A 25,431-nucleotide genomic window follows, 5' to 3' on the forward strand; every position below is an offset into this window, starting at 1 on the left:
TAAGGACATCACACACATCCATGCCCGATTCAGGATTCGAACCTGCAACCGTAGCGGCCGCGCGGTTCCAGACTGTAGCGACTAGAACCGCATGGCCACACCAGCCGACACTTCTAGTATCACTACGTGCTGTCTGTGAGCAGTTATTGTACGTTGACGTCGAATATAGGCGGTGGTCACATTAATATGACTGGACCGTGTAATTAAAGATGAAGCACAAGCTCGGATTGGGCAAGACTGAAGATGAAATTCGGTCGAGTTTTTTTCAAAGTCATTCCGTCGTTCGCATTAAGCTCTTTAAAATTATGGCCCCCAATCCGATTGGGCAGATGGGGACTGAATCCCACACCTCGTGCACATCTGTCTAGTGACTTAACAGCTGCATAAACTAGCTCGGTAACATTTAAGAATGCATACGAAACGATAAGTGAGTTTTGTTGAAAGACTGGTAAGAGAAGTTTTCAGTTTTGAGCTGGAATTCCAAAACCACTCATCAGTGATGCAGATGCCCGTAATAGGAAAACGTGGTGTCGAAACTGTGAAATCTGGACTACAGAGTTATGGAAGAATCTTATTTTATCAGGTGAGTCTTGGCCGGGTTTACGGCCAAAGATCGAAACATCGCGGGGATTCGGTGATGACTTGGGCAGGCATTTCGTGGTACTCCAAGGACCCCATGATTACTCTGCAAGGTCGCATTACTGCCAAGGATCATGTGACCATTTTGGTTGACCATATCCATCCCATGGTACAATATTTTGGAAATTTGTGGTAAGGACTATGGGACCAAACTGCTGAGGTCGTCGGTCCCTAGGCTTACGCTCTGCTTAATCTAACTTAAACTAACTTACGCTAAGACAATGCACACACCCATGCCCGAGGGAGAACTCGAACCTCCGAGGGGAGAGCTATGCGAACCGTGACAAGACGCCTAAGACCGTACGGCTACACCGCGCGGCGGTACAATGTTTGTGCTTAAGTGGTGTTGCTGTGTTCTAAGACGACATAGCCGCTGTTCACACTGGTTTTGTGAGAACGTGGATGAGTTGTAGCATCGCAACCTGGTCACCACAGTGACCAGATCTCAATATAATTGAGCCTTTGCGGTCGACCCTGGAGATCGCTTCTCACCTTCATCATCGTTACCCGAAGTTACAAGTGCAAGAAGAACGGTAAAAGATCCTTTGAAAACCATGCATTATCCGTATTTATCGATTCCGGGACTACTGGAAGCAGTTTTGAATGACAAAATACACTCCTGGAAATGGAAAAAAGAACACATTGACACCGGTGTGTCAGACCCACCATACTTGCTCCGGACACTGCGACAGGGCTGTACAAGCAATGATCACACGCACGGCACAGCGGACACACCAGGAACCGCGGTGTTGGCCGTCGAATGGCGCTAGCTGCGCAGCATTTGTGCACCACCGCCGTCAGTTTCAGCCAGTTTGCCGTGGCATACGGAGCTCCATCACAGTCTTTAACACTGGTAGCATGCCGCCACAGCGTGGACGTGAACCGTATGTGCAGTTGACGGACTTTGAGCGAGGGCGTATAGTGGGCATGCGGGAGGCCGGGTGGACGTACCGCCGAATTGCTCAACACGTGGGGCGTGAGGTCTCCACAGTACATCGATGTTGTCGCCAGTGGTCGGCGGAAGGTGCACGTGCCCGTCGACCTGGGACCGGACCGCAGCGACGCACGGATGCACGCCGAGACCGTAGGATCCTACGCAGTGCCGTAGGGGACCGCACCGCCACTTCCCAGCAAATTAGGGACACTGTTGCTCCTGGGGTATCGGCGAGTACCATTCGCAACCGTCTCCATGAAGCTGGGCTACGGTCCCGCACACCGTTAGGCCGTCTTCCGCTCACGCCCCAACATCGTGCAGCCCGCCTCCAGCGGTGTCGCGACAGGCGTGAATGGAGGGACGAATGGAGACGTGTCGTCTTCAGCGATGAGAGTCGCTTCTGCCTTGGTGCCAATGATGGTCGTATGCGTGTTTGGCGCCGTGCAGGTGAGCGCCACAATCAGGACTGCATACGACCGAGGCACACAGGGCCAACACCCGGCATCATGGTGTGGGGAGCGATCTCCTACACTGGCCGTACACCACTGGTGATCGTCGAGGGGACACTGAATAGTGCACGGTACATCCAAACCGTCATCGAACCCATCGTTCTACCATTCCTAGACCGGCAAGGGAACTTGCTGTTCCAACAGGACAATGCACGTCCGCATGTATCCCGTGCCACCCAACGTGCTCTAGAAGGTGTAAGTCAACTACCCTGGCCAGCAAGATCTCCGGATCTGTCCCCCATTGAGCATGTTTGGGACTGGATGAAGCGTCGTCTCACGCGGTCTGCACGTCCAGCACGAACGCTGGTCCAACTGAGGCGCCAGGTGGAAATGGCATGGCAAGCCGTTCCACAGGACTACATCCAGCATCTCTACGATCGTCTCCATGTGAGAATAGCAGCCTGCATTGCTGCGAAAGGTGGATATACACTGTACTAGTGCCGGCATTGTGCATGCTCTGTTGCCTGTGTCTATGTGCCTGTGGTTCTGTCAGTGTGATCATGTGATGTATCTGACCCCAGGAATGTGTCAATAAAGTTTCCCCTTCCTGGGACAATGAATTCACTGTGTTCTTATTTCAATTTCCAGGAGTGTATTTCCTACACTGTATTAGACATAGTAATGTGTTGTAGTTTTGGTGTTTCCATGCTTTTGTCCAGCTCCTGTGTGCAAGGCAGAACATTGCTTATCGTTGATGATGGTGTTGTATATTCAGAAGTTGCAGCGCCCTAATTCATGTAATCCTGCGCTTCGGGCAGGGCTTGGTAGTTGGCATTCAACATATAGAAATGTAACGTATTACGCACAAATAGACAGAAATCTCCATTATTAGCTGATTGTACGATTTCGAAACAATCACTGGAAGCAGTCACTTGCATAAAGTATCTAGAAGTATGCCTATGGAGCGATTTCAAGTGGAAAGATCACATAAAACTAATTGTAGGTAAGGTAAATGTCAGACGAAGATACATTGGATGAATCGTCAGGAAATGTAGTTCACCTAGAAAGGAGGTAGTCTAGAAAACCATCATTTAACCAATACTCGAATATTGCTCGGTAATCTGTGATCTGTACTAGAGAGGATTTTTCGCGAGAGTAGAGCAGATCCAAAAAAGAGCAGCGCGCTTCGTCACAGGCTTATTTAGTAAGCGCGAAAGTGCCTCGAAAACGATCAGGCAACGCTACAAGAGAGGCGTTCTACATCACGGTCTAGTTTACTATAAAACTTCCAAGAGCGTATACTTCTAGACAAGTCAAACCAATATATTGTTTCCTCCCACGTGTATATCATGAAAAGAACATGAAGGTAAAATTAGAGGGGTTTGAGCTCACATAGAAGCTTACGAAAATTTGGCTCCTTTTCACCGGTCGTTGCATATTTTAACTAAAAATTATTGACGATGCATATTTTCTCTCTATGTTTACAATATTTTAAAAATTTAGACGGGCGGTCTCTAGCTCGATGTAGTTTTGATGTCTCACAGATTGACCGCGACCTAGAACTGCGTGCAATCGCTAACCGAGAGGCCACTGCCTAGCGAAATCGTTACAGAAGAGGAACAGGAACAGGCAGACAGAGTCAATCCTCCAGCACCCGCGCCCCCGGTTAATCCTCTCCGCTGTCATACCGTATGCATCGGTAACAAATTAAACTACACAAGCTTTCAGTCGCACGTCCATTGTTTCATTTTAGCTTTCTATTTACTTGTACACAGTTGAGCGTGTTTACGACGTGTAGTGTGTAACGTGTCGTGAACCATGCCGCCCGAAAAAGAAACGTCGTTTCATGGATAGCTGACCAACCCGGAACAATTACATATGATGGAATTGTTTTATACTGTCGAGTTTGCGAGGAAAACGTTTCGTGCAAAAAAAGTTTTAAATAGACAAGCATGTCAAGACAAGTCTTCACATCGCAGAAATGCAGAAGTGAGGACGACGACAACAACTTCTGACAAAAGCAAGTTGCAGAAGTAGGAATTTGTCGAAAGGTAACAAAAAAAGTCGATTTAACGTGGATCTATGTGAAGCATTCATTGCAAGCAATATTCCTCTTCACACACTTACAAACCTTATCCTCAAAGGCTTCCTGCGCAAATACTGCTTAAATCAAAATATACCAGATGAATGAACATTGCGCAAAAATTAATTACCGACAATTTAAGTAAATGTTTTGGAAGAGATACGCAATGAACTCAAGGACAGCATTATCTGGATTTCAGTTGACGAAACTACAGACGCTTGTGGCCATTACATTGCAAATTTAATTGTTGGTGCTTTAAAAGAAGAGCCTTCTTATTCCTATTTAGAGGCCTGCAAAGTACTTGATAAAATAAATCATTCTACGATCGCCAGATTTGTGAATGAGGGTATTAGAAAAATATTTTCAGAAACTTCTGCAGATGAAAGGGTGCTTGTGTTTTGTTCAGATATTTCTTCCTATATGATCAAAGCAGGAAAATCCCTCCGAGTATTTTATCCGAATTTGATTCATGTGACGTGCTCTGCTTATGGGGTACATCGCCTTGCTGAAGAAGTACGTTCCACGATTGTGAACTTAAATAAACTGGTTTCATCCACAAAGAAAGTGTTTCTAAAGGCTCCTGCTCGCTTCAAGACCCACGTAGAAAAACTACCAAATGTGCCTTTACATCTAAAACAAGTGGTAACTCGTTGCGGTACGTGGGTCGAAGCTGTGTTGTTTTACAATGAACATTTCGAGACCATTAGATGGTTAGTAAACGACTTCGATAGGGCAGAGGCTTTGGCAGTTTGCCAGTGTAAGGAAGCTTTTAATGATTCCGGTATTAAAACAAGCATTGCTGTGATTAGCACTTATTTTTCCCATATACCTGCAAGTATTAAAAAGCTTGAAACTCTAGGTTTGGCGTTGAATGAATCTATTCAGTTAATGAATAAAATTATTCTAGTGAACTCCTCACTGCCGAAGGTATTCTTAAGAAAACTTAAAGAAAAGCCTGGAAACATTTTAAACAATAACCCAGGCTTTGAACCCTTGTAGCAAACTGACAGTTTTATTAATGGTACGGGTGAACTTTTACCAGAAACAATAAGTGCCAACAGAGCACCCAAATTCAAATACTGCCCAGTTACCTCAGTTGATGTAGAACGGTCCTTTTCCGTTTATAAAAATATTTTGAGTGATGGACTCAATATTTGGGACAGTGTTTGGTCGTTTACGTTTACAGTAGTAGAAAAATTTAAAATAAGTTGTAGATGATACTTTGGTCCAGTCGTATTAATTAAAAGTTAATTCTGTTCAAAAAGTTCATGATTATTTGTTGTTTTTTAAATAAAATATTACGGACTTTTTGAGCCTGCCCCTCTGCGTGCGATATATCTCGAAGTTAGTCCTGTACATATCAATTGTTTCGCTGCGACTCACTCGCATCCGCTTGTTACCGACAACAATAACAAATAAGGAATAATTCTTGAAACACGGTATGCGTCCCCATTTTGCAAATTTGTAGAAAATAATCCCAGAATGGCCCCCTAGTAACTTCTACCAGAAAGTATTCAGATAATGATATCAGCGATCTACATGCACAGATTTTGCGCATGGCCAGCGCTCTTCCTCGTAACTGATATGCACAGGTTCGACTCTGAGATATAATGCACGCAGTAACTACCATGTTGTTTTATTATTTGATCTTGCATATTTCGACACTTTTCATGCATTTGCAAGCATTTTTCATGCATATTAGGTTTAACGTTTTTATGACGCATTTAATCCGGTCTCTAGTTACATCATATGTTATACTTCAACAGAAAATTTCAGAATGGTTAATTATTGCAATTGTAGTGTACACAGTGGAACAGGTCTTATGAACCGAAGATGGTCTGAGTTTGCCTGAAATCGACGTCTAAACAAAATAATGAATACAGCTCTGCACTGTACAATGTAGTTCCCAATATTTACCAATAATCGTTCTCCCCATTGACTATTCAAGACTGGAACTGGAAAAAAGGGAGGGGGAAGGGGAGCGACAGTGATACACAGAGTACCCTCCACTATACACCATAAGGTGGCTTACGGAGTATGGATATAGACGCAGATATATGTCGTTCAAATAACCTTCCGTAGTCAGTAGGTATGCCCTGTTGCCAAAAGTTTCCGGACTTACATGCCTCTTCCTTCCAAAGACTACAGATATGTAACAAATAGAATTTATGATCTCAGTTTGCAGCTATTACCGAGTTGAGCCGTTGGAGGGAAAAGTCAAATAAAATTCTGATGCACTGTAGATGCAGTTCGTTTCCACTGTTCCTAAAGCAGATTGGATAGCTGTTGAGAGATTTATGGGCGAACTGGTCTTGCACGCGAGAGAAGTAGTGTTTTAGTCTAAAGATGTTCGGTGGGTTCTGGTCGAGTTCTTAATCAGGTCAGTCCAGCAAATCCACCTGATTTTGTTCGAGCCACTGATTAATAGTCTTCGTTTTTTGGGACAGTAACAGTGTTATGCGAACAAGTTTATTTATGGACGACACAGCATTATTAACATTAGGAATACATATACCACAGGTGATACATCGGATACAAAGGCAATTGGAACGACTAACAACATAGATCCAACTGAAAAAAAATCACTATCAACGGCACCAAAACAGCGGCAAAACGTTTTACAAACAAAAGCAATATTAAATAGAAAACTAACCTTTTACGATTATCGAATCACTTGGAAAGGGAAGGCAAAATAGTTCGGAATTTGGATCGGCAAAAGGATGATATTCGACAAACATGTCTGAGGAAGGAAGAAAGCAACCGTCGAAATGATTCGAGCACTACTGCCAATGCTACGAAGTATGGAACTAAAAACGAAAACAAAATTAAGGCTGTAAAAAGCAACCATCGAATACAGAGTGATATGTTGAAGTTCGGTAAGGGGGACAATATGCCAAACGAACATAAATCAACTATAAGTATTACACAAGAAATGCTTCAAATACAGTTTAGGAATACCCTGGTGAACCAGAACAGCTGAAATACACGAGGTACTACAGGAAAGCTACCTAAAAGAGAATATTAAGGACTGTGCACCAGGCCATTCATCAAAAGATGAAAATCGTCAGACCATTAGACAGAAAGTGTAAGGACAGTTTACCCCAGTCACCAGCACTTCTACAGAGTATTTGGGTACTCGTATGCAAAATTTTACAAATCAATTTTCGTCACAGATATAATTTTAATAACAAACCTTATCTCTCACACATAAATCGATATTGTAACAAACATGTTGTATGTTGTATGTTAACTGGGGACCTAGAAACGACGGAGAGGCTCCGTCCCCGCCGCAGCAGCAGTGGTCCACAACCCCACGACGACTACCCCACAGTCCACTTCACCCCTCCGCCGCCCCACACCGGTCCCAGGGTTATTGTGCGGTTCGGCCCCGGTAGACCCCCCCCCCCCCCCCCCCAGGGAACGTCACACACACCAGACGAGTGTAACCCCTATGTTTGCGTGGTAGAGTAATGGTGGTGTACGCATACGTGAAGAACTTGTTTGCGCAGTAATCGCCGACATAGTGTAGCTGAGGCGGAATAAGGGGAACCAGCCCGCATTCGCCGAGGCAGATGGAAAACCGCCTAAAAACCATCCACAGACTGACCGGCTCACCGGACCTCGACACAAGTCCACCGGGCGGATTCGTGCCGGGGACCAGGCGCTCCTTCCCGCTCCTGAAAGCTGTGCGTCAGATCGCTCGGCTAACCAGGCGGGCAACAAACATGTACAAGTATGACAAAACAAAAGATCATATTAAAAAAACAACATTTAAGGTTTTATAACTTAAGTAAAAATTACAGTACAATCAAAAATTGTACACACACACACACACACACATATATATATATATATATATATATATATATATATATATATATATACTCCTGGAAATGGAAAAAAGAACACATTGACACCGGTGTGTCAGACCCACCATACTTGCTCCGGACACTGCGAGAGGGCTATACAAGCAATGATCACACGCACGGCACAGCGGACACACCAGGAACCGCGGTGTTGGCCATCGAATGGCGCTAGCTGCGCAGCATTTGTGCACCGCCACAGTCAGTGTCAGCCAGTTTGCCGTGGCATACGGAGCTCCATCGCAGTCTTTAACACTGGTAGCATGCCGCCACAGCGTGGACGTGAACCGTATGTGCAGTTGACGGACTTTGAGCGAGGGCGTATAGTGGGCATGCGGGAGGCCGGGTGGACGTACCGCCGAATTGCTCAACACGTGGGGCGTGAGGTCTCCACAGTACATCGATGTTGTCGCCAGTGGTCGGCGGAAGGTGCACGTGCCCGTCGACCTGGGACCGGACCGCAGCGACGCACGGATGCACGCCAAGACCGTAGGATCCTACGCAGTGCCGTAGGGGACCGCACCGCCACTTCCCAGCAAATTAGGGACATTGTTGCTCCTGGGGTATCGGCGAGGACCATTCGCAACCGTCTCCATGAAGCTGGGCTACGGTCCCGCACACCGTTAGGCCGTCTTCCGCTCACGCCCCAACATCGTGCAGCCCGCCTCCAGTGGTGTCGCGACAGGTGTGAATGGAGGGACGAATGGAGACGTGGCGTCTTCAGCGATGGGAGTCGCTTCTGCCTTGGTGCCAATGACGGTCGTATGCGTGTTTGGCGCCGTGCAGGTGAGCGCCACAATCAGGACTGCATACGACCGAGGCACACAGGGCCAACACCCGGCATCATGGTGTGGGGAGCGATCTCCTACACTGACCGTACACCACTGGTGATCGTCGAGGGGACACTGAACAGTGCACGGTACATCCAAACCGTCATCGAACCCATCGTTCTACCATTCCTAGACTGGCAAGGGAACTTGCTGTTCCAACAGGACAATGCACGTCCGCATGTATCCCGTGCCACCCAACGTGCTCTAGAAGGTGTAAGTCAACTACCCTGGCCAGCAAGATCTCCGGATCTGTCCCCCATTGAGCATGTTTGGGACTGGATGAATCGTCGTCTCACGCGGTCTGCACGTCCAGCACGAACGCTGGTCCAACTGAGGCGCCAGGTGAAAATGGCATGGCAAGCCGTTCCACAGGACTACATCCAGCATCTCTACGATCGTCTCCATGGGAGAATAGCATCCTGCATTGCTGCGAAAGGTGGATATACACTGTACTAGTGCCGACATTGTGCATGCTCTGTTGCCTGTGTCTATGTGCCTGTGGTTCTGTCAGTGTGATCATGTGATGTATCTGACCCCAGGAATGTGTCAATAAAGTTTCCCCTTCCTGGGACAATGAATTCACGGTGTTCTTATTTCAATTTCCAGGAGTGTATATATATATATATATATATATATATATATATACGACAAAAGTCTTCGGATACCTCCTAATCCGGCCGAAGTGGCCGTGCGGTTAAAGGCGCTGCAGTCTGGAACCGCAAGACCGCTACGGTCGCAGGTTCGAATCCTGCCTCGGGCATGGATGTTTGTGATGTCCTTAGGTTAGTTAGGTTTAACTAGTTCTAAGTTCTAGGGGAGTAATGACCTCAGCAGTTGAGTCCCATAGTGCTCAGAGCCATTTTGATACCTCCTAATATCGTGTCGGACCTCCTTTAGCCCGGCACAGTGCGTGGCATGAACTCAACAACTCGTTGGACGTCTCCTGCAGAAATATTGGGCCGTGCTGCCACTATAGCCGCTCATAATCGCTAAAGTGTTGCCGGTGCAGTACTTTGAGCACGAACTGACCACTCGAATATGTCTCATAAATTTTCGATGGGATTCATGTCGGGCGATCTTGGTGGGTAAATCATTCGCTCTAACTGTCCAGAATGTTCTTCAAACAAATCGTGAACAACTGTAGCGCGGTGTCATGGCTCATTGTCGTCCATAAAAATGACGTCCTTGAATGGCCGTAAATGGTCTCCAGCTAGCCGCAGATAACCATTTCCAGTCAATATCGGTTCAACTGGACCAGAAGACCTAGTCCATTCCATGTAAACACAGTACACGCCACTATGGAGCCACCACCAGTTTGCTCAGTGCCTTGTTGGCAACTTCGGTTGGTGGTTTCGTGGCGTCTGCGCTACACTCGAACCCTACCATCAACTCTCACCAACCGAAATCGGGGCTTATCTGAACAGGAGATGATTTTCCAGTCGTCTAGCCTCCAACAGATATCGTCACGAGCACAGGAGAGTGGATGACGGTGATATCGTGGTGTCAGCAATGGTACTCCTATCGGTCGTCTCGTGCCTTAGCCGATTAACGCCAAATTTCGCTGCACTGTCCTAGCAGATAATTCATCGTACATCCCACATTGATTTCTGCTGTTACTTCACGCAGAGCTGTTTGTCTGTTAGTGCTGACCACTCTAAGCAAATGCTGCTGCTTTCGGATGGTAAGTGAAGGCCATCAGCCACTGCTTTGCCCGTGATGAGAGGTAATGCCTGAAATCTGGAATTCTCAGCACCCTTTTGACACTGTGAATGTCGTAATATTGGATTTCCTAATGATTTCCGGAATGGAATGTCCCATGCGTCTAGCTCCAACTGCTATTCTGCGTTCAAGGTCTGTTAACTCCCATCGTGCCGCTAAAATCACGTCAGAAACCATTTCATCTGAATGACATTTCCGCCAATGTACTGCTCTTCTGTACCTTGTGTAGGCGAGACTACCGCCTTCTGTATATGTGCATTTCGCTATCCAATTAAGTCTGTCACCTCAGTATACACTGATCAGCCAGAACATTATGACCGCCGACGTACTGTCGATACAAACCCGTCCAGGCGATAGCAATGTCACCTTTCGAGGAATGACAGTTAGTCAGACACACACACGGTGCATGTAACATCAGTGAGCGTGCTGTTCGTGTGCAGAATGGAGACCGTGCGCGATCTACATGTGTCTGACCGAAGGCAGTTTGCAACGGTCCGGAGGCTCGGCACGAGCATTTCGGAAACGGCACGACTTGTTGGGATCGAAGAGTGGAAAGTGTCTTCAACACGTGACGAAACCAAGGTGTAACCACGTCCAGACGTCGTGGGGCTTGGCGGCCACCTCTCATTACAGATGTCGGACGTCGTAGGCTGGGCGGACTGGTAAAACAGGACAGGCGGAGTGGTGTGGTGGAACTACCATCAGACTTTAATGTCGCGAGAGCACAAGTGTGTCCGAACACGCAGTGCACCGAACAGTCCTAACGATGGGCCTCCACAGCCGAAGTCCCATGCGCGCATCAATGTTAACACCACGACATCGGCAACTAAGCCTGAAATGGGCACGTGACCGTTGGCACTAAACGTCGGTGCAGTGGCAGAGCGTTGCATGGTCTAATGAATCCCGGTACCTTCTTCATCATGCCGATGGGAGGGCGCGAATCTATCGTCTTCCAGGGGAACAACTCCTTGACGCCTGTACTGCGGGGCGGAGGCAAGCTGGCAGCGGCTCCATTACGCTCTGGCGCATTCACGTGGGCATCCATGGGTCCAATGTAGCTCGTGAAAGGCACCATAACGGCCCTGTCGTACACTGGTTGCAGACCACCTACATCCCTTCATAGCGACCATGTATCCCGACAGCAGTGGCATTTTTCAATAAGATAATGCGCCACGTCAAAATGCCAGGAGTGTGATGGAGTGGTTCGAGAAATACAGTGGTGAATTCCAATTGATATGCTGACCCCCCAACTCACCAGATCTGAATCAGATCGAACACATCATGTGACGGAACGTGGTGCCCCCTCCGCGGAATTTACGGGAATTAGGCGACCTGTGTGTACAGTAGAGGTGCCATCTCCCTCCAGTGACCTACCAAGGCCTCATTCCATCCACGCCACGACGCTTCGTCGCTGTTATCCGTGCCAAAGATGGACATAACGGCTATTAGGTAGGTGGTCATAGTATTCTGGTTGATACGAAGGTTGGAACTTAAATAGTGGCAACTATTTATTCACAACCGATACAAAAGAGTTACATGTTTGCACCTGTTATTGTCCTTCAAAGTAGTCACCAGCGTTGTGTAGAACTCATAACCAGATGTGTGGAAGTCGTAGTATACCGTTAGCAGAGTCTGTTCTGTTGATGGTGAGAATGGAGCGGTCTACTGCCTGTCGAATCTCTGGAACAGTTCTGAAGCGAATGCCACGAAGTGGTTCCTTCATCTTCGGAATCAAATAAAAGTCATAAGGACATAAGTCCGGGGATTATGGTGGATGGTACAGTACTTTCCAGACCCATCAACCGAACAGAGCAGCCACAGCTTGCGCTGTATGCGTCCGCGCATTGTCGTGCAAAATGATGGGTGGGTTGCGCAGAAAGTGTCGCCGCTTCTTTCGCAAAGCTGGTCGCAGGTGATGCTCAAAAAACGAACGGTAATACTGTGCATTGACGGTTTGCCGTGGAGGAACGTAATTCGTTAGGATAACAGCATCATAGTTGTACATGAGACTCACCATAATTTTAGACTGTTCCATTCGCACCGTCAACAGAACAGGCTCTGCTAAAGGTATACTACGCCTTCCACATCGCTGACAATGGGTTCTACACAACGCTGGTGACTACTTTGAAGGACAGTAACAGGTGCAAACATCTAACTCTTCTGTATCGGTTGTGAGTAAATAGTGGCCACTATTTAAGTACCAACCCCCGTATATATATATATATTGCCTCTCTTTCTCTTGCCTATGGCTTGCCTATACATCTTGCGACACATGCGGATCTCCTTTCTTAAGTAACCTAATTCTGCAGCCCATGATAGCTGTTTATTTCTGACAGTCGCCAGAGCCCCGTCCATTGCACTTTTTATTGTTTTTCCCAGCCTATTTGCTGGCTGAGTTATTCCTCTCGTCCCTCTGGTTATAGCGTTCTCTTAAGAGTCATGAGTCAGCTTTTTGAATATTACAGTGATGAACCACGTCCTGTTTAAGCTCCACTACTATGCATATTGTATTTTGATCGCTTGTAGCTGACTCATCATCTACCTACCACTCTTTAAGACCCTCAAAGTCTTCTCTTGAGTCAAGTGTTACATCAATATTTGAACTAGATCCTGCTCTGTTTTGATATATCGTTTGATTATTAGTCCTGTTTACGATCATTAAATTGTATTCATCGATTTAATCCATTAGATCTAGTCACCTAGCACCAGTGCAGTCACTATTCCACAATACAGAGGGCGCACTGACGTTAACAGTCAAAATGTATTTTCTTTCTTCTGCCATCAGAACTGCGCGATTCATACGCTCTAAGTAAACGGATAATATACAGCTTCTGTAAAGAAGTAAAGTGCGATGTAGAAAGTTCCTTCATTACACAGTCTATGGTCGCTGACGCCTTTCAAGACTTTCTCTCTGTTGTAATAAACTTGAAGTATTCAGCAACAATCGATGCCTAACACGCATGGAACCGATCTCTTATCCGACCGTATTGACACCCCAGAGGAACAATGTTCCTGGTGGTCTCAGTGGCCACAAAGCTCAGCTGCGAGTTGTCACTCTACTGAGGACGTTCTCCAGTGAACGGAACTTAACGGTGTCGCCAAAGCTGGCTGTGTGACGTCAACCGGCTGTCCTCTAATATGGGACCCATTCTCCCATAAAACAGCGCCTGCGCTTTTGTTTTTATTATGCCAATGACGCCAATTTTCACCGCATTTTGAACTATCGACTAAAATACGCTATGACCTTTTAAAATTTCTGCCGTTCTTGTAGCCATTCCAGCGCACGCACACTCTGCGTGTCTCTTAGTTTGCAGATTTCTGTTTGGAACATTAACATAACATACGTTAAATGACAACAAAGCGTTATGTGAATTCATCAGTACCATGAGTTTAGTGTTCATTATATTTTTTTATTCCCAGAACAGATGAAAATGTACGTGGCTTTCATAGTGTATTTAGTATTTTTCTGTCATTACCTGACTACTTTTGATCATAACTCCAAAAGTTCCAGACCTGTATCCTTTTGAGGCAAATTTGTGAGTGCTTCTCTTATTTTCCGAATCAACTACCGATTTTCTTTGTTGTTTAGTTTATTTGAATTCGTACTTCTAGAATTCTTCAACTAACACCGTTCTTCCGTATCACGTCTTAACTGCGCTGTCTCTTTATTTGTTGCATTAATGTTAAAAGTATTTTGCTTGTTTCTACATTCCACGACCTGTTTGTCTGATTAATGCACCAATTTCCTTGTCAGTGCAGGAGTCCTAACTCAGGTCTTTCAAAATCTGAAACACCTAGTTTTTTCCTACATTTTGTTGATGCCTCTATTTGCAGGCTGTTCCACATATTTACAATGCACATAATTTACTTATCTCTCGTCATATGGCATTTTATTTCCGTGTGTGCTGAACCTGTTTCCTGAAACTACCTATGGAAGGGAGTATTGATATCAGAGAATTCATATAAACTGTCTGTGTTTCAATAGATTTTCTGGATGGAGGAATACATTCGTCTGTATTGAAGAGCGCGGAGGAATGACGTTTCATATTTTATTTTGATGTAAATAATTTTAAGGTGACGCCAGAGAAACTTCAAGTTGTCTTTCAAGCTTATTGATACTCATACGAAATCTTCGCTTGTACCGAACATTCTAGGAAACTAGGAATACAGAAACAGATAAAATACCACGAGCACCAGCAGCACCAACTCCTCAAACCATTAAAGCTCTACCGCTAGCCACAAGCGAAGTCCCTCTAACAAGAGGACGGCGCCTGCGCGGAATCACCAATTTCAACCACATTCGTGGTGTATGCAGGGCTTGACCAGATATGAAAATGACAGAAGCTGGATCTACAGATGGCCAAGCGTTTGGAAAAAATAGCATTTTTGGCGCGGGTCGGGCAAAGCATGAGCTATTTATGTTAACTTAACTTCCGAGCAGTGGTTGGTTTGGTGCAGAGGAAAAAGTACTGAAGGGTATTCAGAGAGTCGTTGGATTGTGTCCCTATGCGGAAATATTGTATTTAAACTTTCAATATTTTACGTTACTTACACTACAAATAAACTTAGACAGTTCTAGATATTTTGTGTTCGATGTGATGAGATCGTATGTGCAGGAAAACACATTTCTTCTGTTAACTGACTCTTGGGGACGACCAACAAATCCACAACTACACGACGAGATTTTTCAATATGATGAAGGATTACTGTCGTGCAGTATTAAAGCGATTCCACACAAATGCACACCACTAGTGCAACACTGCCTGTTTTATCGGAAGCTAAAGAATGTGCATTACGCATGAATTGGCTCAAATGGCTCTGAGCACCATGGGACTTAACATCTGAGGTCATCAGTCCCCTATAACTTAGAACTACTTAAACCTAACTAACCTAAGGACATCACACACATCCATGCCCGAGGCAGGATTCGAACCTGCGACCGTAGCGGTCGCGCAGTTCCAGAATGAAGCTCCTAGAACCACTCGGCCACAGCGGCCGGCATTACGCATGATTTGCTGTCAAATTATGCGATGAGAGATAAAAGTTTGCGAACGGAAATTGAGTTTATTTTTGCGTAGAAGCTTTAAAACAACCATCTAAATGCGGCGTTTATGACGTGTGCAAGATGCCGAGAAATCTACTGCTTCCCCTGTTTTTGCGATGAATATTGCCACAACACGTGTAAACCATCAACTGTAAAGTAATACACGTATCTAATTTTATATATGAAATTCTCGTGTATGCTTTACAGCCTTTCCTCAAAATTTATTCGCAATCCCAAATTTTCGTTTGTCTTTCCTTTTCGTGACTTTTATGAAAATGTTGGTACATACAATATATAGAGCATTATTTCGGTATACTTGTAGTGTAAGTAAAGCAAAAATTGAAAATAAAGAAAAGGTTCCAGGTTGCGACTGGACCCACGGTTCTGTACTTTTTCAGCTGCGTCAACCACTGCCTGGAATCATCGCTAACATAAATGGTTCACGCCTCTCCCAGCCCACGCCAAAAATGCTAGTTTTTCTAAGTGCTTGGCCATCTGAAGTTCCCACTTATGTCGCTTTAATTTCTGGCAAAGCCCGCAAATAGCCAAAAACTGGCCGACAACGGTGATGACGAGTATGCGCAGTCCCCCTGTAAGACTACTCCACGGGTTTCAATAAAATGGAAATGTTTCGCTGTAAACTGCAGAAAAGTGTACGCATAATCACAAATTGTTCTCACACAAAATCATCGTTTTATATAATCAGTAGAAGTATAACAAAACAAGAGGATACAGTACGCTTTTACCGACGTCAAGGACATTTTGATGATGTGGTTCTTCAACCCAAGAGAACGCCATTGACGAAAAACTCAAACTTTGTTGACCGAGTGGAATGTCATAATTATTAAGACATGAGACTCGTACCGAAATAAGCGGTGTTCGAATTTCTTTCTGCTAATCAGATTCAAGTTTATGATGGTTTCACATAATACCTTCAGACGAATGTTTGAATGGTTTCTATATGCAAGCAACGGGCGAACTCTTTCGTCATTCTCCACCAACCCTGTCTCCGTATTCGAAGTCGATAACGCACGCCAGTGCGGTGACGCTCCACCGGAAGTGATCGGTTTGGTTCCTGGTGGCCCCCCACATGCAAAGAGGTACTGGCATATTCGAGGGTTGCCCAGAAAGTAATGCACCTCATATTTTTCTCAGCCGAAAACAATGCTACGATTGCGAAACGTTACGTATGTATCATTTGAAGTCTATTGAGTGAGCGCGCCAAGTTTCCGTCACTTTCGACAGATAGCGTAGCTGCAGGACAGTTTCGAAATAGCGTCTGTAAATGATGTACGTTACAAGCAACGTGCCGTCATTGAATTTCTCACTGCAGAGAAAGAAACTGTGGGAAATGTTCACAAACGCTTGTGCAAAGTCTAGGGAGCATCGGCTGTCAGCAGAAGAACAAAGAAATGGCTCTGAGCACTATGGGACTTAACTTCCCCTAGAACTTAGAACTACTTAAACCTACCTAACCTAAGGACGTGACACACATCCATGCCCGAGGCAGGATTCGAACCTGCGACCGTAGCGGTCGCGCGGTTCCAGACTGTAGCGCCTAGAACCGCTCGGCCACTCCGACCGGCACAGAAGAACAATTAGACGCTGGGCATGGAGGGTGAGGTCATCAGAAGGCGGTTCGGCGGAGCTCCACGATTTGCAGCGGTCGGGGAGACCATCCACTACTGTCACACCTAACATGTCATTCACGAGGACAGACGCATTACCACTCGCTAGCTGGCACTGCATCTGCCAGTCAGCAAAGGAAGTTCACACAGTGAAGCACTGGCTCCGCCACCAGGACAAGGATTGGTACCGACAGGCCATACACGCCCTATTTTCGCGCTGGAGGATGACCATAGAACGGGATGGAGATTACGTGGAAAAAGAGGGTGGGTAGATAAAACACCATTCTTTCATTTGTGTAATTCTCATTATGGTCCATAAAGAATTGTTGAAGAAAAATGCGGTGCATTACTTTCTGGACAACCCTCGTACAACGCTATTTGGATATACACTACGTGATCAAAAGTATCCAGACATCTGGCTGAAAATGACTTACAAGTGCGTGGGGCCCTCCATCCGTAATGCTGGAATTCAATATCGTGTTAGCCCACCCTTAGCCTTGATGACAGCTTCCACTGTCGCTGGAATACGTTCAATCAGGTGCTGGAAGGTTTCTTGGGGAATGGCAACCCATTCTTCACGGAGTGCTGCACTGAAGAGAGGTATCGATGTCGGTCGGTGAGGCCTGGCACGAAGTCGGCGTTTCAAAACATCCCAAAGGTGTTCTATAGGATTCAAGTCAAGGAAATAAGAAAGTGCTTAAAACATCAACGTAGGCCTGTGCTGTGATAGTGCCACGCAGAAGAACAAGGGGTGCAAGCCCCCTCCTTAAAAAACACGACCACACCATAATACCACCGCCTCCGAATTTTACTGTTGGCACTACACGCGCTGGCAGATGACGTTCACCGGGCATTCGCCATACTCACACCCTGCCATCGGATCGCCACATTGTGTATCATGATTCGTCACTCCATACAACCTTTTTCCACTGTTCAGTCGGCCAATGTTTACGCTCCTTACACCAAGCGAGGCGTCGTTTGGCATTTACCGGTGTGATGTGTGGCTTATGAGCAGCCGCTCGACCATGAAATCCAAGTTTTCTCACCTCCCGCCTAACTGTCATAGTACTTGCAGTGGATCCTGATGCAGTTTGGAAATCCTGTGTGATATAAATGAAATGTCGTGTGACGAGGACCTCCCGTCGGGTAGACCGTTCGTCTGGTGCAAGTCTTTCGATTTGACGCCACATCGGCGACTTGCGCATCGATGGGGATGAAATGATGATGATTAGGACAACACAACACCCAGTCCCTGATCGGAGAAAAATCTCCGACCCAGCCGGGAATCGAACCCGGGCCCTTTGGATTGACAGTCTGTCGCGCTGACCACTCAGCTACAGGGGACGGACTCCTGTGTGATGATCTGTATACATGCCTTCCTATTACACATTACGACCCTCTTCAACTGTCGACGCTCTCTGTCAGTCAATAGACGAGGTCGGCCTGTATGCTTTTGTACCTGGCAGTAGGTGGCAGCACAATGCACCTAATATGAAAAACATATGTTTTTCGGGGTGTCCAGATACTTTTGATCGCATAGCGTAAATTCCAAATCTCTTTGTAGTTGCTCGTGGAATGATGACATGTGACACTGTAGATGGTAATGTATTCGTGAAATGGAGCCTTTAACATCGGTTTGTACTATCCGATATTCGCTTCCTTAGTGCCACTACCACGATGCACTGTCGTCCTTCCTTTCATTTCTGTACTCAACTACAACAATACAAACGCAACAGTAAATCGCACTAGAGCTCATCATAGACATGCCACGACACATACTCTGATTCGCATCTGACAATTCGTAACACGTCGTACCAAGGTGATGACAAACCACCACCTCGAGAATGTTGCTCTTTTATGCAGAACAGCATTGCCCACATTTTCAGTATAAGACTGATATTAGGAACTCATTGTCCAACTGGAATAGCTTTCCGATGCTAAATATCCCTCTGTCAACGAGACGTTATACTGTAATGTTCCTTCGTCTTTGATCGAAACGTTTTAAGCACCACAGTTAATTGTAAGAGAGAATGTTGGACGTAAGACTTCCGAGTGAATAATGTTTTTGAGATTCTTCAAGTATCACAACCTTCAGTGCTTCCTGTAGCCAATAGTAAACAACCACCATTCTCTTCATGACAAATCGATATTTTCTAACCTCAACGGCTGCATCCTCAACTTGAAACATCTTGATTTGGTATTATAAATCCATATTTACACGTGCGTGGATATCTGTATTGGAGTTTGTGGCATTGTTTTAGATCGGCGGGTATTTAAATAATTAGAGCTGCAATTCTCTGTGGCTGGTAGAACGGCGACCTGAGTCTATTAGTGTTGTTCATATTTAGCGTTGTTACCAGGCTTGGTAGGGTGTATAAGGAGCGTGAACAAGGTAAAATGTGTAATGACGACTGAAGAACACGGGAATGCCACTTACCCGCGTGAGACTGCATTATCAGCGCCTGACAGAGCTTGAAAGGGACTTCATTACTGGTCCCCATTTCGCCGTATGGTCTGATCGTACGATACACGTATTTGTGGGGCCTTCTGATGTGGCAATGACCGGATATAGGAATACATGGGAAGGTGAGGGTAGGTATACTTGTCCTGGAGGTTCCGGTCGACTGGTTGCTGTTTCTTCTCTGTAAGAGTCAATCTATGGGCTCAGAATGTCAGTTTTCGACAAAACAGCATTAAATTATAGGAACTGAGATCCACCTTTTATGCAAACAACTAATCTTTATAGTGCTGAAATATGTTTCGATACACTTACGTCATCATAAGTGGGCGCGTTTAATCGTGTTTTATTCTCTAGAATTTTAGGTTCTGTACGATCTTCTTTACATTAATCTGCAACAGATGAGGATGCGGATGAGGACAGGTGCCACGAAAATAACTATGACAAGCTTCACAATAATGCAAGGAAAGTCCTCCCTAACGTAGAATACTAGATAATTGACCTGACTGAAGGCACCCATTTATGGTGGCACCAATGTGTCGAAACATATTTGGGCGTTGAAAAGAATAGTTGTCTGCGTAGTAGGCTGGTCTTCATTCCTGTAAATTGCAGACAGTTCGTGCAATGGTGTGACAAAAAGAAGTGAAGTTACTTACGTCTCATATTAAGAGCGGACTTCAGAGAGTAAATTACATATTATTGGGGCATGCCAAGTAACTTTTATTAAATGATACACTGCACTTCAAAATGACACAGATACATGACACCACTTTTCAACATAGTCATCAAGTGTCTGTAAACAACAGTCCGAAATTTCTACAAATCGCTCATTTCCTCGACGATAGGAATCCGCTCCCTGGTCGCGGAGCCATTCTAGATTTTTAGTTAATTCTACAACTGTTGTGCGAACGTCTTCATGGTTGGAATATCTCTTTCCCCTCCGATGTTCTTTCATGTTGCTGAAAAGAAGGGAATCGCGTTGTGCAAAATCAGCACTTTCCTATCAGCATTACTCACGACTTTGCGACGTTACTCAAATTGTGGGCACCATTTCACTACGGTTGGACGCGACAACGCATTTGGTCAGTACACCGCTAGAATTTCACGGTGAATCTGTGGGCAATTTAGACGTTTTGATCACAAGAATCGTAGTACTGTCACGCGTACTTCAACTTTGGATTACGTTTCATTTTGCCGCGCCGTTTCAATCGCACACTGTGATGAACCGTTAGAATATTGCTGGGCGGTGTGGGATCCTTACCAGGTGGGATTGAAGGAAGACATCGAAATTGTGCAAAAAAGGGCAGCTCGTTTTGTACTATCACGTAGTAGGGGAGAGAGTGTGGCAGATATGATAAGCGAGTTGGGATGGAAGTCATTAAAGCAAAGACGTTTTTCGTCGCGGTGAGATCTATTTACGAAATTTCAGTCACCAAATTTCTCTTCCGAATGCGAAAATATTTTGTTGAGCCCAACCTACACAGGTAGGAATGATCATCAAAATAAAATAAGAGAAATCAGAGCTCGAACAGAAAGGTTTAGGTGTTCGTTTTTCCCGCGCGCTGTTCGGGAATAGAATGGTAGAGAGATAGTATGATTGTGGTTCGATGAACCCTCTGCCAAGCATTTAAATGTAATCATGTAGATGTAGATGTAGATGTAGATAACCGCAGCAGAACTGTGTCCTCCGGAAAACCGGAACATATACTTTCTTCTGGCAATGAGCCACTCTTGTTGCACGTGTTCATAGCGTGGTACGACGTGTGTAACTCACTTTCTGAACTCCCTACGTAATATAAAGTTATTACACTGCAGGCTTTGGCGGTTGGTATTTATATCCATTGGCTTTATGGGTATTATTCCTTGATCTAGTACACAGAAGTATGTCTCAGACCAGGCCTGTTCAGGAGGCGGCTAGGCGAGCGCGAGCGACCATGTGCGTTGGCCGCCTGGGTGATGAGCGCTCGTAGTAAAATGAGATGGTCAGATGGCATTATGTAGTGCAGGGGAAATACAAACTGAGCGCTGCCTTCAGAGGAATGACCGTGTGTTAAGTTCGCAGTGGCCTCAGACGCAAGCGTATATACAGTACTTAACCCTCCACCGGTCGCGTTTTGCAGTCGGTACAATAGCCAGACACGTAACGATATAAATGTTTATGAATCTGCGACAAACGGGTGAAGAGGGGCGGGCGGCAAGAGTATTGTCGCGACGAATAGTTGACGCCAGTATTCCGAGAAGATGGCCGGGAACAATGGGTAGTTAAAATAAGCCAGGCGTTTTACACAACACAACGGCACGAACGGTGAGGGTTAATGGCCCAGTGCTTAAAAGCGGAGAATAGCTCTTTTTAAACCTATGAAAAGCGGCATTATGGCCGTCTTAGGAACTTCACAGCTGAGCTAGACACACCAACATCAGTTTACAACACGTCAGTGCTGGATGTCTAGCTGCAGTTAGAACTTACAGACCTGCAGTGTGACAGGCAGTTGCGTGATATATTTCGTGATAAAATAAGTGTTGTAGACTCGTGTAAAATGCTTACGTAACAGAAATTTTCATGAGTTCACAAGTTGGCAGCTACGATTATGCCGATCTTTGGACCTACATATTTGTGCGAGCAACTTCTTTCCGCAGTGAAGAGAACCAAATATACCCACGGGAGATCAGTCACAGACCGCCACTTAGAAGCTCATGTTCGGACTAGCAGGGTTCAGAAAGTGATACCAGAGACTGATGCTTTAGTGAAAAGCAAAATATGTAGGAATCATTGTCAGTCTGCATTTTCATGTTTAACGTGTGAATAAAGTAGTCATATATAGAAGTCTATGTCAGCTTAAACTTATTTCTAAAACGACATCATCATAAGGCAGCATCAGTAGCAAGAAATATCACATTTCCTACTTTGATACCCTATGTCCTTCGCTTAATCAGTTAAAAGAAATGTAAGATCCATTTCATTTTAATTTATCATCAGTGCATCAGTCTCAGAGAATAAATTAGCCACGAAATGCATTAATTAACCACCGCGAAGTGTCACATCTCCGTAGATCTAACATTAACAGTTGCAGAATAGACTCGTTGACAATATTTCTCGTGCCGAACTGCTTTGTACCGATTCCTGCTCTCCTCCCGTTTCCAGCCGCCAGTATCACCGGTTGCTCTCTGCTGAGGCGTGAGGGCGAGCCAACACGCACGGACAGATCATTGAACTCTCCTACCTTAGACCACGGCCTAATGCCCATAAAACCAATATCACTTGTTATTAGGTTGTTGCCACAGCCAGTTCATTGCTAAACAATAGTGGCTTCACCTTCCGCCGCGATCTGATAATCCTATGAACTTCCAAATTATAAAATAATAATAACAATTTTGTGTGGCTCAATGAATTTCGACTGACGCCATTCCGTCAGCTCTACACCAGTTATCCAGCCGGGGAATGGTAAGTTGCAGTTTAACGTGGAAGCCGGACCACGTGTCCCTCCTGGCAATTTCTCACGTTGTAGACATGTGAAGGCTAAATTAAAGGCAGACTCAAAATTTCCGCCTACCAGGATCCGATCTCGCGACCTCTCGGTTTCCTGGAATGCGCTTTATCACTACACGACCATGCTCGACGATTAGAAGATAAAGCATAGCTAGCCGGCAACTGTGGCCGAGCGGTTCTAGGCTCTTCAGTCCGGAACCGCGCTGCTGCTACGGTCGCAGGTTCGAATCCTGCCTCGGACATGGATGTGTGTGATGTCCTTAGGTTAGTTAGGTTTAAGTAGTTCTAAGTCTATGGGACTTATGACCTCAGATGTTAAGTCCCATAGTGCTTAGAGCCATTTGAACCATTCGAAAGCATAGTTATTGTTAACGCGGATGTATCAACTAGTAAGCAACAGCACTGGGCTATACACTGAAGTGACAAAAGTCATGGGATAGCGATGTGGACATATATAGATGGCGGTAGTATGGCATACATAAGATACAAAAGGCAAGTGCATTGGCGGAGCTGCCATTTGTGCTCAGGTGATTCATATGAAAAGGTTTCCGACGTGATTATCGCCGCACGACGGGAATTAACGGCGTTCGAAAGGGCAGTGGAAGTTGTAGCGGGACGCATGGGACATTCCATCATGTTAGGGAATTCAATGTTCCTAGAACCACAAAGTCAAGAGTGACCCGAGAATACAAAACTTCAAACATTACCTCTCACTATGGACAACGCAATGGCCGACGACCTTCATTTAACGACCGAGAGCGGCGGCGTTTGCGTAGAGTTGTCGTTGCTAACAGACAAGCAACACTGCGCTAAATAACAGCAGAAATCAATGTGGGACGTACGACGAACGCATCACTTAGGACAGTGCGGCGAAATATGGCGTTAACGGGCAATGGCAGCAGACGACTGAGGCAAGTGCCTTTGCATCGACATCGCCTGCAGCACCTCTCCTGGGCTCATGACCCTAGGGTTGGACCCCTAGACGACTGGAAAACAGTGACCTGGCCAGATAAGTCCAGATTACAGGTAGTAATAGCTGATCGTAGGGTTCGAGTGTGGCGCAGACCACACGAACACAAGTTACATTCAACAAGGCAGTGTGCAAGCTGGTGGTGGCCCCATAATGGTGTGGGCTGTGTTTACTCGGAACAGACTGGGTCCTGGCTATGTTCGGAGACTTGGAGACCATTTGTAGCCATTCAAACGTGTGTGAATTCTTAAGGGACAAAACTGCTGAGGTCATCGGTCCCTAGACTTACACACCACTTAAACTAACTTATGCTAAGAACAACACATACACCCAAGCCCGAGGGAGGACTCGAACCTCCGGCGGGAGGGACCGCGCAGTCCGTGATAAGGCACCTCAAACCACGCGGCCACTACGTGTTTTGCAGCCATTCATGGTCCCAAACAACGATGGAATTTTTATGGGTCATAATGAGCAACGTCACTAGGCCACAACTGTTAGCGAATGGTTTGAAGAATATTTTGGACTGTTCCAGCGAATGGTTTGGTTAACCGGGTAAAGCCCGACATGAATTCCATCGAACTTTTACGGGAGATAAGAAGGGGGTCAGATCATGCTCAAACCCCGCAACGACGACACTTTCGCAGTTATAGACGGCTTTAGAGGCACCGTGGCTCAGTATTTCTGCAGGGACTTCTAGTGTCCGTGCCATGGCGAGTTGCCGCGCTATGTCAGGCCGAAGGGCGTCAGACAAGATGTTAGGAGGAATTGCTGGACTTCTGTCACCTGAGTGTAAAATGTAGGCGCGGTGAGGTTACTCACTCTTGAGCGCCCAGACGTGTCTGCGGTCGGCGGCGTCCCGCAGCTGTGAGAGCTGTCCGCTGCAGGAGGAGTTGGAGGCGCCCGGCGGCGCGGCGGCGGCCAGAGCGTACAGCAGCGACTCCTGCGCCAGGAAGGCGTCCTCCGCCGCCGCGGCCGCCACAGCCAGAACCGCGAGAACCGCCAAGCGCCACATCGCTGTCAGCACTGCGGCTCTCCGGCCCTCTGTACGTGCCGGGCGGCCGCGCCAGACGTGGAGGGGGCTCGCGGAAGCCTTCCGGTGCCGTTCTCCTCCGCCACCGCGGCCACGAAGACCGGCCGCCCGCCAGAGAAAGCTCGCCAATCACCGTTTGCGTAACACACGCTCGTTATGGAGCTCCGTTTCATCGCCGTCTTGCGGGGACACATCACAACTCCTTTCACTTACTTCGAGCGCCTTCGAGATTTACTGGATTTCCAGATGAGGATCTTTCTTTGCCATTATCCATTTGTATTTGCACTGTCCACTCAC

At 46.1% G+C, this 25,431-nt stretch overlaps 1 protein-coding gene across 1 annotated transcript in view; it reads right to left on the bottom strand.

Annotated features, from left to right (window-relative positions):
• The window catches only part of LOC124556202, a 352,070-nt gene extending 326,954 nt beyond the window's left edge, over positions 1 to 25,116 (bottom strand). The window contains exon 1 of the mRNA XM_047130193.1: positions 24,924 to 25,116. Within this exon, the coding sequence (XP_046986149.1) occupies positions 24,924 to 25,116 (193 nt within the window). The remainder of the gene's footprint in view (positions 1 to 24,923) is intronic.
• Positions 25,117 to 25,431: the final 315 nt, after the last annotated feature.

This window comes from Schistocerca americana, chromosome X (genome assembly GCF_021461395.2).
Source record: "Schistocerca americana isolate TAMUIC-IGC-003095 chromosome X, iqSchAmer2.1, whole genome shotgun sequence".
Classification (NCBI taxonomy): Eukaryota; Metazoa; Arthropoda; class Insecta; order Orthoptera; family Acrididae; genus Schistocerca; species Schistocerca americana.